The following is a 15,750-nucleotide window of genomic DNA, read 5'->3' as shown; positions in this document are numbered from 1 at the left end:
CTTCTGCCCACGGTGACACTAAATGGCCAGGAATGGGTGGGCACGGATTTACAGGCGAAGGGGCCTAAAGGGGAAAACTGTCAAAAATACAGCACAGAGGACATAATCTGAGGCAATGTCCCCCTGTGATTACAGACAGGCTGCAGTGCCTAGAATGAGCAGCTATTACACATGGCATTCCCTGCGCCCCCATAACCTCTGGGGGTCTCCACCCTCTGAGAACTAGGAGCAGGAACCCGGGCACAGCGCCTACTTACAGCACAGCAGTCCGCTCCCGGCTGTGTACCGCCGCCACCCACGTGTCCTCCTGGGGAAGCGTCCACACTGCAGCAATAACACGGCTACGGAAGCCGGGAGGGGCCGCGCCTCACAATGGAGCTGATGTATTTAGCTTTGACATTTCCCTGCCGGTGATAATAATAGCGCTGTTCGGTATGGACAGGCGTCCCCTGTAAGTTTCCGAGAAGCGGGGCCGGTGCTGGGTTATTACTGTCTAGGGCTATGGCTAACGTGACGGCGTGCAGGAATTTCCGGGGCGCTCCCCTCCCTCTCTGCAGCAGGACGTTTCCGCCCGGTGGAGGTGACACCAGTGACCGGCACTATGTCTGCTTGGCTCGGGCGCTTGTGTGTGGCAGTGAGAGCTGTGAACAGAGCTGGCACCGTACAGAGGGCAGCAGCAGCTCGCCAGGGTGAGATCTCATGTATCATGTGCTACAAGTATGTGCTAGTCCCAGTGCCTGGCTTAGTATTGAGCACGAAGCCCCGGTGCCGGCACATCCTTCCCACCGCCCAGAAAGCCCCGGTGCCGGCACATCCTTCCCACCGCCCAGAAAGCCCCGGTGCCGGCACATCCTTCCCACAGCCCGGAAAGCCCCAGTGCCGGCACATCCTTCCCACCGGCCAGAAAGCCCCACTGCCGACACATCCTTCCCACCGGCCAGAAAGCCCCACTGCCGACACATCCTTCCCACAGCCCGGAAAGCCCCAGTGCCGGCACATCCTTCCCACCGCCGCCAGAAAGCCCCGGTGCCGGCACATCCTTCCCACCGGCCAGAAAGCCCCACTGCCGACACATCCTTCCCACCGGCCAGAAAGCCCCAGTGCCGACACATCCTTCCCACAGCCCGGAAAGCCCCAGTGCCGGCACATCCTTCCCACCGCCGCCAGAAAGCCCCGGTGCCGGCACATCCTTCCCACCGGCCAGAAAGCCCCAGTGCCGGCACATCCTTCCCACCGCCCAGAAAGCCCCGGGGACGGCACATCCTTCCCACGGGCTAGAAAGCCCCGGTGCCGTCACATCCTTCCCATCGCCCAGAAAGCCCCGGTGCCGGCACATCCTTCCCACCGCCCAGAAAGCCCCGGTGCCGGCACATCCTTCCCACCGCCCAGAAAGCCCCGGTGCAGGCACATCCTTCCCACGGGCTAGAAAGCCCCGGTGCCGGCACATCCTTCCCACCGCCCAGAAAGCCCCGGTGCCGGCACATCCTTCCCACCGGCCAGAAAGCCCCAGTGCCGGCACATCCTTCCCACAGCCCGGAAAGCCCCAGTGCCGGCACATCCTTCCCACCGGCCAGAAAGCCCCACTGCCGACACATCCTTCCCACCGGCCAGAAAGCCCCACTGCCGACACATCCTTCCCACAGCCCGGAAAGCCCCAGTGCCGGCACATCCTTCCCACCGCCGCCAGAAAGCCCCGGTGCCGGCACATCCTTCCCACCGGCCAGAAAGCCCCACTGCCGACACATCCTTCCCACCGGCCAGAAAGCCCCAGTGCCGACACATCCTTCCCACAGCCCGGAAAGCCCCAGTGCCGGCACATCCTTCCCACCGGCCAGAAAGCCCCAGTGCCGGCACATCCTTCCCACCGCCCAGAAAGCCCCGGGGACGGCACATCCTTCCCACGGGCTAGAAAGCCCCGGTGCCGTCACATCCTTCCCATCGCCCAGAAAGCCCCGGTGCCGGCACATCCTTCCCACCGCCCAGAAAGCCCCGGTGCAGGCACATCCTTCCCACGGGCTAGAAAGCCCCAGTGCCGTCACATCCTTCCCACCGCCCAGAAAGCCCCGGTGCCGGCACATCCTTCCCACCGGCCAGAAAGCCCCAGTGCCGGCACATCCTTCCCACCGGCCAGAAAGCCCCAGTGCCGGCACATCCTTCCCACCGCCCAGAAAGCCCCGGTGCCGGCACATCCTTCCCACGGGCTAGAAAGCCCCGGTGCCGTCACATCCTTCCCATCGCCCAGAAAGCCCCGGTGCCGTCACATCCTTCCCACCGCCCAGAAAGCCCCGGTGCCGGCACATCCTTCCCACGGGCTAGAAAGCCCCAGTGCCGTCACATCCTTCCCATCGCCCAGAAAGCCCCGGTGCCGGCACATCCTTCCCACCGCCCAGAAAGCCCCGATGCCGGCACATCCTTCCCACGGGCTAGAAAGCCCCGGTGCCGTCACATCCTTCCCACGGGCTAGAAAGCCCCGGTGCCGGCACATCCTTCCCACCGCCCAGAAAGCCCCGGTGCCGGCACATCCTTCCCACCGCCCAGAAAGCCCCGGTGCCGGCACATCTTTCCCATGGCCAGGAAGCCCCACTGCCGCCACATCTTTACCATCACCCAGTAAGCCCCACTGCCGGCACATCTTTCCCACCGCCCAGAAAGCCCCACTGCCGGCACATCTTTCCCACCGCCCAGAAAGCCCCGGTGTCGGCACATTCGTCCCACAGCCCAGAAAGCCCTTTCCATTGACCTGGATTTTCCACTACTGATTGTTTCATGCTCACGGCTTATATCACATGGATTCCAGAAATTACACCTGCAGACATCTATGGGCTCTGTGTACCCCCAATTATGTATAACGTGTAAATTGTTGAGAAAAACTGCAAGTCATTTATGATTGTTTGTGCTCATAATTTTGTATTTTATTGGCATAAATGCCTAATGTATTTATTACACTATCCCGCAGCACATCATAACAGAATGGAGGATATGGCACATAAAGGCCCAGAGATGTCAGAAATGTGTCAGTCATTCAATCATGTGGATCATAAGCCTTTAGTCTTTTTAATATGGATTTCCAATCAATAAGAATTGATTTTTAAGAAGTATGGATGTGCCGTGTCCTCCTTTCTCCTATGACGTTTTGAGTTGAAGGTCCACAACAGGATTGCACCTATGTTCTCTACAGATCAGTGTTCTTTGAAAAGGACAATTACAGAAGTTGGAGGGCCTATTTTTTTCCTTTGTACATACGCCAAAACGTTTAAATCACTTGATGTGAAGTTTGACTTATTTATGAATGCATTTCTGCTTAAAATTGGCATATTCTAGACCGCTCGTAGCTTAAAAAGGTGTGGAACATCTCGAACGGTACACGTCAGGGGTGTCACTGCCTATGCAGAGCGCAAGACTCAAGATGAGCTTGTCTTGGCTTGCAGCACTATGCACAGACAGTGACTTCATCTTGCTGAGATCTTTTGCATATGGATTGCTGCCTAAGCAGATCACAGCAGCTGATGAGCATCTCATCTCGACTGCTGCACTCCTCAGAGGCAGGACCTAAGGCCGGAATCACACATGCGAGAAACACGGCCGAGTCTCACATGTTAATACCCGGCACTCAGGAGCAGAGCGTGCAGCCGCATAGCAATACATGGAGCCGCACACTCCGCTCCCGAGAGCCGGCGGCTGTGCCGGGTATTAACATGCGAGACTCGGCCGTGTTTCTCGCATGAGTGATCCCGGCCCAAAGACTACTGGGACTTTACCATAGGTTCGCGGTATAGGAACTTGTGGCACCAACCGAAGTGTCAAACCAGCCTTTGGCAGCTTTACAAGTTCTAGATCATGCTATATATTAATTTCTGCTCTTTATCTTGTGTCCTACATCTCAGCCTGGAGTCCACAATGGCTTGCTGTCCGCAGCGTTTCTGTCAGCTCTGGCACAACCATCAACTATGAAGAACTGAAAAACTTGCTGAAAAAGGATGGCGTTGTACACATAGATGTTCGGGAGCCATGGGAAATTAAAGAATATGGCGTTATTAAGGGATCAATCAACATCCCATGTAAGTACGGTCATTTAAAGAGTAGGACATTTTGACACAATCACTTCTTTAGTTTCATGGACTTCACATGTAACATGGTTGTGCAGAAAGATGTATGCGGAAAAGGAAAACCAATTCTTTATCAATTTCTGTGGAGGAATCCCAGCCACTATGACAGTGCTCTAGTCATCAACAGTTGTCAGATGGCACATACAGCTCCGCTAAGAGTACGCCTCAGAGAGAAAGGTATTTTATGGTACCATTGAAAGAAAAAATAATTCAGCAAGAAACGCACCCTCATATGGTGACATAAAAAAATAACGTGGATTATAAATATATCAAATGTATTGGAAGGAGATGGTGCCGAAAAAAATGTGTCCTAAGAGGTTTTGTGTCTTTAAATCTGACTTTGGATAAGTATCTCTCTTGCCCCTCTCCTTCCATACACGTGAACTTTCAGCTCAGCCGAGCATTCACATCTTTTCAAGGAGAGGGCCGCTGTCAGTGGTGAGTCGGGGGCTCATCGCATGTTCATCCTGTATCTGCACATTCAGCCAACTTTAATTAAAATGGTTGACCTTAGGATAAATAATCAATATATTAAGCTTAGTCAGCCCCCAGCTAAACATAATAGTAATTTGTGTTTCTATAGCGCCAACATATTCCAGGGCACTTTCCATTACAGAGGAGACTTGTACAAACAATAAAGGCATTACAGAGTAACATATAATTCATATACCTTGAGGAGTGCGGGTCCTGCTGGCCAGCTACAATCTATGGGTAATTAGGGGGGCAGGAAACTTATATGGTAAACTGTGCTAATGTACGGTCCGGCCATCAGTATAATAAGGTATTAACATAACTCTGCATGAGCCGTCACCAGCCGGGAACTGGACAGTACAGACACGGAGGGCTAACAAGTGCATGGAGGGGGTGAACAGATGCTACAAGGGACCAGATTCTGAGGGAAACGTTGGAAGAGCATAAAAGGATTATTATAATTATATTAGTGATGTGAGATGATGGGCCAGTCTAAAGAAATGTGTTTTTTAGGGCACGCTTAAAACTGAAAGTGCTGATATTGGACTACTATGCATATCCTAATAGCGGAGGTTCAGCACACAGCACTCTCACCATCAGCTTTCTCCAGCCCTGATGGCGGCTGGATATAAACAGTGTTTGGAGCCGGACCAGCACAGCTCTGTTCACTGTATGTTGTAGTAGTGCTGAGCAGGGCTGTGTCCATAAGCCAAGCTTCCGACTTCTCAATTTCAGACTCTCCACAGCACTGGTCACTACTGAGCATGTACATAAAGTGCAGCACAGATTCATCTCCACAGCACTGCCTCACTACTGAGCGTGTACATAAAGTGCCACGCAGATTCATCTCGCCTCCGACCCCACAGCACTGGTCACTACTGAGCATGGACATAAATGATAATTACTTACGGGTAATTTGATTTTCCAGAACCATGACAGCACCGCACGTGAGAGATGGCATCCGCCCCCAGGAACAGGAAACCTGTAGCAGAGATAAAAGAATGGGGCGGCCACTCTCTCCTCAGTTTGTTTCAGAGTATGGAAGATGACCGCTTTGTTAGTACACATTCATATATCATATTTACATTGTATAGCTGTATATTAGCTTTTATCTATATGTCAAGAGTACGTGTATATATATATATATATGACGCATCTTAACCAAACTAATGACCTTAATATGACTTTTACGTCCGTGTTTGGGGGAGAACGTCTGGAGTTCTTGGACGTCCTTGTAGAGATAAGAGAAGGGAGTATTTGTACTTCCCTGTATCGTAAGCCGGTGTCGGCGAATACTTTGATGCACTACAATAGTTATCACCCCGCACACACTAAACGAGCCTTACCATACAGTCAATTTTTAAGAGTCAGTAGGGTCAATAATACAGAGGAAGGATTCATCCGTCAGACTGGCGAGATGATGGGTCGATTTAGAGAGAGAGGTTACCCGGAGAGACTGTTGACATCAGTCCTGGATAGGGTGCATAATGAAAGAACCATACAATCTAGTGTCCAGTCATCATCCCCTCGGAGACATAATAGCAATAGGAGGTTTAATTTCTGTTTCAAGTTCAGCAGTATGGACCAGCAGATTAGGCTGGCCATAAAAAAGAACTGGCATTTACTGGAGAGGGACAAAGATTTGGTTGAGGTGGCTGCTAGAGGGCCCATTATAGCGAACAGGAGAAGTATTAGGTTACGGGACAAATTGGTGAAAAACCGTATCACTCAACCTAATGCTAATTGGCTTAAGGGGAATTTTAAGTGTGGCCACTGTGCGTATTGTCAACAGCACCTAATTGATCGCTGCCTTAAGGTACCGTCACACTAAGCGACGCTGCAGCGATAGCGACAGCAATGCCGATCGCTGCAGCGTCGCTGTGTGGTCGCTGGAGAGCTGTCACACAGACCGCTCTCCAGCGACCAGCGATGCCGAGGTCCCCGGGTAACCAGGGTAAACATCGGGTTGCTAAGCGCAGGGCCGCGCTTAGTAACCCGATGTTTACCCTGGTTACCAGCGTAAAAGTTAAAAAAACAAACAGTACATGCTCACCTGCGCGTCCCCCAGCCTCTGCATCCTGACGCTGACTGAGCTCCGGCCCTAACAGCACAGCGGTGACGTCACCGCTGTTGCTTTCACTTTCAGTTTAGGGCCGGCGCTTTAGTGTCAGGAAGCAGAGGCTGGGGGACGCGCAGGTGAGTATGTACTGTTTGTTTTTTTAACTTTTACGCTGGTAACCAGGGTAAACATCGGGTTACTAAGCGCGGCCCTGCGCTTAGTAACCCGATGTTTACCCTGGTTACCAGTGTAAAATATCGCTGGTATCGTCGCTTTTGCTGTCAAACACGGCGATACACGGCGACCTAGCGACCAAATAATGTGCAGACCTTCTAGCAGCGACCAGCAATTTCACAGCGGGATCCAGATCGCTGCTGCGTGTCAAATACAGCGATATCGCCATCCAGGTCGCTGCAACGTCACGGATTGCTGGCGATATCGCCTAGTGTGACGGTACCTTTAGAATGGGAGCGGTGTCACATGTAGTCAAAGATTTTATCACATGTAAGACGGATCATGTGGTATATGTCATATTTTGTACCTGTAGATTTTTCTACATTGGTAAAACCATTCGCCCCATGTACGTTCGTTTTCGTGAGCATTGCAGATCTGTAGCGTCAGGTAAAGGAGTTCCACGGTTCATCACACACATGAGAGAAGTGCATGGTGGCAGAACAGACTGCCTTACCTTTGCTGGAATCGAAAGGGTGGTTTTACCGATCCAAGGAGGCGATCTGGACAACCTGTTGCTGAGATGTGAAGCCAGGTGGATCCTGCGCAGTAATGCAATGGGTCCGCTTGGCTTCAACGACAGGGTCGATATGTCCATCTTCCTATAGAGGGCACTGTATTGCTCGGTCGATTGTATTGAAGTATGTGTCGGCTTTGTAGACATATGGTATTTGGTAAGTTTACCTGTTTTTTCTTTTGTAGAATGGAAAGTTACCCCTCGTTTGCACTTATATTCCGCTAAGCCTGGTTACCAACAAATGCTATTGTTTTTAAATGTATGTTTTTAATATGTGTTCATTGCATCGGTCCGGTTTGTGGGAGGGTTTCAGTAGTGGGGTGTGGCACTACAGCACACTATATCCGCTGCAGGCCCCATACACAAATTGACCCGTAGAAGCGCAGGACCGCGCGAAACGGCCGTCGTCGTTCTCCTCTGCTCACACGGGCTGAGGCCCCCTCTCTTTCCCCCGGCCATATCGGTTCTCTGGATGTAATTTTGCAAATAAAGGAATAATTTTAATGAAGACGGGTGAGTGCCCTCATTATTCGTTCTTACAAGATATATATATATATATATATATATATATATATATATATATATATATATATATATATACACATACACTATCTATTTATTTATATATATATTTTTTTTTTTTTTTTTTTTTTTTTTTTGTGAATCACACAACCATCACCAAGATAGGGCGGGAATTAATGCGGTGCTGTCATGGTTCTGGAAAATCAAATTACCCGTAAGTAATTATCATTTTTTCCCTTCACCATGACAGCACCGCACGTGAGAGGAAGAAATAGTAGACTCCTTAGGGTGGGACAACAGCAGATAACACCTTTCTCCCGAAAGCCAAGTTTGAAAGACCTAAGTCTAGCCTATAATGTCGGAAGAAGGTAGAGGGTGAGGACCATACTGCCGCCCTACAAATCTGCTCCACCGAAGCGTTTGCCCTTTCTGTTTTGTGGCGAACAAGTCTACTTCCGGAATGCCCCAGTTGGCACATATTTTCCCAAAGACTTCCTGGCTCAGGGCCCACTCCCCTTGATGTAATGGGTGACGGCTTAGGAAGTCGGCTACTTGATTTTCTGCTCCTCTTAGGTATGTCCCAGTTAGAGAGAGAAGGTTGTTTTCGGCCCACAAGAAAAGTTCTTTGGCTTCTGTCATCAGGGATGGTGATCTTGTACCCCCTTGGTGATTTATGTAAGCTATTGTTGTGTTGTTGTCGGATAACACCACCACATGCCTTCCTTGTATTCTTTCTCCTATTTGAAGAAACGCTTGTCTCACCGCTGACAGTTCCTTCAGATTGGAAGACGCTTCTGTCATTGAGGGCTCCCATTGACCTTGTAGGACTTGATCCCCCACATGCGCTCCCCATCCCCATGGGCTCGCATCGGTGGTGAGGATTACTGGATTTTGCAATGACCATGGTACCGCTTTGCTTAGATTTTCTGGTTTTAACCACCATTTTAGCGAGTCTTGGACCCTTGGAGATAGGAGAATCTTCCGATTCAGATTGTAAGGGTTTCTTGCTTGCTCGGCTAGTACCTGCCATTGCAACTCTCTCGTGTGGCTTTGGGCCCACCGTGTTGCTGGAATTGTCGCCGTTAGAACTCCCAGGAGCGACATTGCATTCTGTAGGGAGATAGATTGTTGCTGCTGAAGAAGTTGCACCTTCTGTTGGATAGACTGAATCTTCCTCTGTGGGAGGATACACTCCTGCTTGATGGAATCTAGTAGGATCCCGAGGAACTCTTGAGACTGTGTTGGGACAAGTCTTGATTTCTTCAGATTTATCATCCACCCCAATCTTGTTAACACGTTTATAACTGTTATGACTGCTTTTTCGCAATCTTCTTTGCTGTTTGCTACTACCAAGAAATCGTCGAAATAAGGCACCAGTAATATGTCTTGTTTTCTGATGTAGGACGCCACTTCGGAAATAATTTTGGTAAACACGCGGGGTGCTATGGCTACCCTGAATGGAAGACATTGATACTGTAGGTGGGTGGGAGTTTTTTCGAGGTTTACTAGCAGTCTGAGATATTGCTGATGTTGGCTTGCGATTGGCACATGGTAGTAAGTGTCTGTAAGATCGATTACTGCCATATAACAGCTTGGGTTGAGTACTTTTATCGCCGTCCTTAGAATTTCCATTTTGAACTTCTCTATTTGAATGTACTGATTTAAGGCCCTCAAATTGAATATTACTCTTAACGAGCCGTCTGGTTTTGGTGTTAGGAATAGGGTGCTGTAGAACCCCTTCCCTATTTCCTGATGAGGAACTCTCACTAATACTTCTTTTTGTATGAGGAGATGAACTTCTCTTTCCAGTGTGGCCTGATTTTTTTCCCCCCACCTGGGTCGTTTTCAAACGATTTGGTGGGAGGCTGGAAAATTTGAGTTTCAAACCTTCCGATAATAGGTTGGTTATCCACTGAGAAGCCGGCAGTGCCGCCCAGTGGTGGACGAACCACCGGAGTCTTCCCCCCACCGGAAAACTGGCGTCATTGGTGTTTCGGGTCAGATTTAGGGGGAGGCTTGTTGAAAAGGAATCCTTTCTGTTTCTGATCTCTCCAAGGTCTGCCTCGGCCAGACCTGTCATCTGAACGGCCGCGGGCCCCCCTGTATCCAGATCCCCGAAAGGACGAACGGGAAGTCTCCCATCGGCGCCTAGGAAAGGAAGGAGGTGGAAACCGCTTCTTTTTGTCAGATGCTTTTTCAAGAATCTCGTCCAGAGCTTTACCGAAAAGGTATTGCCCTTCACAGGGTACTCCGCAGAGTTTGACCTTCGACTGGAAATCAGCTGCCCAGTTCTTTAGCCATAATGTTCTACGCCCAGAGTTGGATAAAGCACAAGCACGTGCGGCCCCCCTGACCGAATCAATTAATGCATCCACCAGAAATTTTGCGGCACCTTGTAGGGAGGGCAATGCCTCCAGTAGTTTATCTCGCGGGCATTTATTCTTGATTTGGTCACTTAACTCTTCCAGCCACTTGACCATAGCACGAGCCGTGCAAGTGGCCGCAACCCCGGGCCTAAACGACCATGTTGATGCCTCCCAAGCCGACTTTAGAAAGGCATCCGCCTTTTTGTCAAGAGGGTCTTTTAGGGCTCCCATATCCTCAAAAGGCAATGCTACCCCTTTAGAGGTGCTGGCTATGGCGGCGTCTAATTTAGGAGCCTTTTCCCATTCTTCACATACCGCTTCATCAAAGGGGTACTTTCGCTTTAAGGCTTGAGGAATGGAGATCTTTTTATTTGGCTTTTTCCACTCTTTCTTAATTAAATTAAGTCTACTATCATGGAAGGGAAAGACCTTTCGCTTCTTCCCCTCCAAGTTACTGAACATGCTATCCTGTACTGAACGCGGCTCCTTTGGGGTTTCCACCCCCATAGTTGCTCTAACGAGTTTGAGCAGTTTTCCAATGTCTTCTGACTGGAAATACGGGTGGCCATACTCCTCATCCGAGGAGTCTAAGTCTGAGGCATCAGAGGGGGTTAACACTCCCGGCTCATCCCCTGAATTAATGTCCGACCCCTGCTCACTTGCTGGGGGAGGGGGGTTTTCTTTAGCCGCCTGATGTTTCAGCTGCTCTTTGACTGTAGATTTGACCTCTTCCCGTATTATTGACCTGATGTTCTGTAATAAGGAAGGTGATTCTTTTGCGATTGTTTTATCTATGCAGGCTCGGCAGATTCTTTTGGTATATAGTTTGGGGAGTGTCGCTTTATATAGTGGACAAGCCCTATTCTTTTGTTTGGAGGTGGCTTTCCTTCTCTAAAAAGACACAGTATAGTGTATCAGTGTGTGTGTGTGATTTTGCCTTACAAAGGCACTCACCCCTCCAGGACCCTGGATACCGCGGTAGCTTGCGTCTCCTCAGACATTCCGGGTACAGGCATCTCCGGATCCATCGCTGGTTCGGTCATGCTAGCAGGCAACTGCGTGCTGTAGAGGACCAGCGTCTAATTCGTTTGCCCCCAATATATAGAAGGAGCGGTGCGCGCGCCTCTGGAACAGCTTCCGCCCGGAAGTGTCCAGCACACCGGCTCCTTCGGCGTGTGACGTCACCTCCGGCGCGACCGGAAGTCGTCATCCTTCACTTCGGCGGCCGGTGTCAGTGAAGGACACGCCCCCTGCCCCGGACCTGCCTCCTGCCCAGAGCGGTCGCCGGGGAGTCCAGCGAGGGAAAAAGGCACGGTACAGCAGCCCCTTTCACCCGGACAGCACCGCACGCAGTGCCGCCGAGCATGGCTGCTCACCCCCGCGGACCTCGGCCTCCGGACCGGAATCATCAGAGGGTATCCCTCCGGAGGTAGGAACTCTGCAACAGGCGTCCACCTGCAGGAACAGGAAACCAAACTGAGGAGAGAGTGGCCGCCCCATTCTTTTATCTCTGCTACAGGTTTCCTGTTCCTGGGGGCGGATGCCATCTCTCACGTGCGGTGCTGTCATGGTGAAGGGAAAAAAGTGCAGCACAGATTCATCTCCACAGCACTGGTCACTACTGAGCGTGTACATAAAGTGCAGCACAGATTCATCTCACCTCCGACTCCACAGCACTGGTCACTACTGAGCATGGACATAAAGTGCAGCACAGATTCATCTCACCTTCAGCCCCACAGCACTGGTCACTACTGAGCATGGACATAAAGTGCAGCACAGATTCATCTCCACAGCATTGGTCACTACTGAGCATGTACATAAAGTGCAGCACAGATTCATCTCGCCTCCGACCCCACAGCACTGGTCACTACTGAGCATGTACATAAAGTGCAGCACAGATTCATCTCAACTAAAAGCCCAGATCCTTAGATCAGGAAAAGAACAGACATTTATTAGCGTTTATCCCATGTTCTGTGTTCTGGAGCCTCCCGGATTCCTGTATGCCGGAGGGTGATGCATTTCTGTTAATTGACAGTTCACTGTTGTATCGCCGAGCTGTGCACTCCCCGACGCCGCAAGCAGAGACAACTTTGTCTCTGCAGCATCAGAAGGGAGAGCACAGGGGCCCCAAAGCTGGCCCTACAGAAGAGTCTGTAAGCTCTGCACTCCTTGCTGCTGATAGACGGCAGAGGTGGTCATTAACCTTGGCAATGTGCAGTACATTATAAGTCACATTTCCTCTGTTCTTGAGAACAGGGCGGATTTTTAATAAGAGGTAAATTGGAAAGTTTCCAACGGTAGATTACTTCTGTCATCTGTATGCTGATAGTCATGATTACCTTTAACCATTTTTGTTTGTTTAGTGGGAGAACTAGGGGACGCACTTCAAATGACTCCAGAGGATTTTGAGAAGAAATATGAAAAGAAGTTGCCAGAGAAATCCAACCCCTTGGTCTTTTCTTGTCTTGCTGGTATTCGAAGTGGAAAAGCTTTAGGTGTAGCAACTTCACTTGGTTACAGTAGGTAAGCGGATCTTCAGGCGGGAAAAAAGCTTTTTGTGAAATTCCACAAAACACCTCAAAAGATAGAAATAAGCGTCACTGTAAAGGGTGTATCATAATGTGGTCAGCACAAATTGCTGGTGCTGACCGCTCACCCATGTAGTTCCTGCCGCTCAGGGTTGGGGTGCTAATTGTGCCACTGAACACTTCACGATGAGGGGCCATTTCCGTTTTTTTCCTCACCTTCTTCTAACACTTTCTATTTTTCTGTCCGCATAGATGTGAGGGCTTGTTTTCTGCTGGACGTGTTGTACTTTTGAATGACACCATTCTTTTTACCACAATGTACTGGAAAATGGGAAAAAAATTTATTCCTAGTGAGGAGAATCTGTGAATATAATGCAATTCTGGGAATTGTTTATACGGTGTACGTTGTGTGGTAACAATGACCCCACAATATGATTCTGCTCATCGGTACGCTTACAGCGATACCCAACATGTCCATCATGTATCTTTTAGTTCTCGCCAGTTGTCAGAGGCAGGAAGATGGGCGAGCCCTCCACCAGAGCCCACTTCCAACTTGCGCCATAAGATATGGAATTGGAACTGCACTGCTGCTGTAGAAAGCCTGTTAGAAAGTGAAGGTACTCAGCGCAGGAATTGGCCAATTTATGTGAGCCCAACAGCCAGCTTTTATCCCAGGAGAGGCACCATGTAAGGTTTAGGGCACCGACCAAGGGGTACACCTTGTCAATAGCGGTTGGGCTCACATGAATTGGCCAGATTGTGCGCTAAGTACCTTCAGTTTTTAAATGGTCCCTTTAAACAGACCAATCACAGTTGTATGGCACAGAATAGTTAATATGAATGAACATTTCACTTGTTTGTTGGGTGTCTGCCAGCCAATAGGAATGAGCGCTCCTATGAATACTCTTTTCCTGATTATTGGCTCATCTAAATAGTCCCTATGTCTTGATATTGCATGGAACGGCATGCTTAGGATCTAAAAATGTGTGTACTACTGGGTCCATATTATTGAAGTATTATACCTCAGTAATGCAGTTAGCAGACTTAAAGGGAATCTGTCACCAGCTGTTTGCCAGCTAATCTATGAGCAGCATGCTGAAGAGACAGAGACCCTGATTCCAGGAAAGTATCACTTACTGGGCTGCTTGCTGTAGTTTTCATAAAATCACTGTTTTATCAGCAGGACATTATCATTAGAGGACTAGTAAACCTGCTGCCAGGTAGCCAAGCATATTCATGTGCTCCGTATAATCCAACCTCCACCTTTGTTCTGGCAGCTTTCTGCGTTCACTCAGCATTCATAAAACTTTTGGATTTGCAGCAGATAAATGACAGCTAGCAGGCCAGTAAGTGACACATCACTGGAATCAGAATCTCTCCCCCTACATTATGTTTCCCTCAGCGTGCCCTAGGGGCAGAGACCCTGATTTCAGCGATGTCACTTACTGGGCTGCTTTCTGTCATTTTGATACAATCACTGTTCTGTCTACTGTAGAACTAGCAGTGCTCAGAATGCCGAACCCTTTATAATCCCGCCCACACTACTGATTTGGCAACTATCTGTGTACACTGTACATTGACAGAAAACTGCTAATCAGTGGAGGGGCTACACAGAGCAGTTGACTAGGAGGCACAACACAACTAGTGATAATCTGCTGCTAAAACACTGATTTGTTTTTTTTTTTTTGTTTTTTTTTTAAATGGCAACACACCGCCACCACTGATTAGCAGCTCTCTGAGCACTGCTAGATCTACAGTAGAGAAAACAGTGATATCAAAATGACCCCAAACAGGCCAGTAAGGGATACATCACTGGAATCAGGATCTCAGCCCCTACATTAAGCTGCCTTCAGATTACCTTTATTAAAAATAAAAAATAACCAAAGCCCTGATTCATTGGCGTGCCATACATCCGTGTTAATGGGGGGCATAAGATGTCGAATTAATTAAGGGGCGCACACCATTTAATGAATTTGGTGCATCTTACCAGTGGCGCGCAGCTCTCCAGTCAGTAGTAACATTAGGTTTCTCTCCAGTTTTCTGGCATAAACACTTTGATGAATCGGAGCACAAGTGTTTTATCATATACATGGCACTAGCCAGTTCCTCGTACGATTTCTTACAAGAAATTCTTTCTTTTTTTAGTGTTCATCACTATACGGGAGGCTTTGATGATTGGACAAGGCATGAGTTGCCAGAAAAACAATCCTGAATTTTCTTACTTCAACCACATCAACAATAAAATGTATGACGGCGTGTGTGAAATATTGCACTAAGGTTGATTATTCATTTCATGCTCCACCCTTGTATGAAAACAGGAGAAGACGTTATAGAAATCTTTTCTCAATATGAAATGGAACATGTACAGAAGATCCGGGTTTGTGACACTTTCCTAATGGATTATGTAGCTGGCTCTATTACTTTTTTTGAGTAGGATTTGCAGATGTACCGTAACTTTAAAAATGGCATCAGATCCCAGCGGGGAAGTGCAGGAAAAGGGAAATCTTCGCAAAGTGTAATTATTGTAAAAGGTTGCAATTCTTATATGTGTGTCTTTCTATAGGACAATCTGTCCTGGTATTGTGGTGCACATAGCAGGACGCGGTTTATCAAAAGACCGCTCCGATAACTACTGTGATCGTCACATCGCATGGACAGATTTGTATCCGCTGAAAGTAAAGTATAAAAAAATAATAATAAAAAAACCTCTACTGGTTCCTTTACACACAGCGACTTGCAAAACAATTGTTGCATTTTTAGTGACCTATTTTGTTCCAAAAATGCTGCTGCTTAATTTTTGCTAGGAAACGAGAATATAAAACACAGTAATTACAAAGCATTTTTTTACTTTACTTGTATTTGTCAGTGATAGCGCCTTTTTTGAAAGTCAAAACAGCATCATTTCCTTTTTCTGCCATTTTTTTACAGTACAAAGTCAAGTGATTTTACA

General features: G+C 48.7%; 2 protein-coding genes across 3 annotated transcripts in view; one reads left to right on the top strand and one right to left on the bottom strand.

Annotated features, from left to right (window-relative positions):
* Positions 1–553, bottom strand: part of USP45 (ubiquitin specific peptidase 45) — a 185,281-nt gene extending 184,728 nt beyond the window's left edge. The window contains exon 1 of one of the 2 annotated variants that reach the window (XM_077289668.1): positions 258–553. The gene's annotated coding sequence lies outside the window, so the exon portion shown is untranslated. The remainder of the gene's footprint in view (positions 1–257) is intronic. The other variant, XM_077289669.1, reaches the window with a different exon arrangement.
* On the top strand, positions 501–15,466 carry LOC143807761 (thiosulfate sulfurtransferase/rhodanese-like domain-containing protein 3). The gene is made up of 4 exons (XM_077289671.1): positions 501–689; positions 3,885–4,058; positions 12,636–12,795; positions 14,946–15,466. The coding sequence occupies exons 1-4, from the start codon at positions 602–604 to the stop codon at positions 15,010–15,012; spliced, it is 489 nt and encodes a 162-aa protein (XP_077145786.1). The 5' UTR covers positions 501–601; the 3' UTR covers positions 15,013–15,466.
* The last annotated feature ends 284 nt before the right edge of the window (positions 15,467–15,750 follow it).

The sequence above is a fragment of the Ranitomeya variabilis genome, chromosome 2 (genome assembly GCF_051348905.1).
Source record: "Ranitomeya variabilis isolate aRanVar5 chromosome 2, aRanVar5.hap1, whole genome shotgun sequence".
Classification (NCBI taxonomy): Eukaryota; Metazoa; Chordata; class Amphibia; order Anura; family Dendrobatidae; genus Ranitomeya; species Ranitomeya variabilis.
The sequence above is the reverse complement of the archived record's forward strand: the minus strand, read 5'-3'. Positions and strand labels throughout refer to the sequence as shown.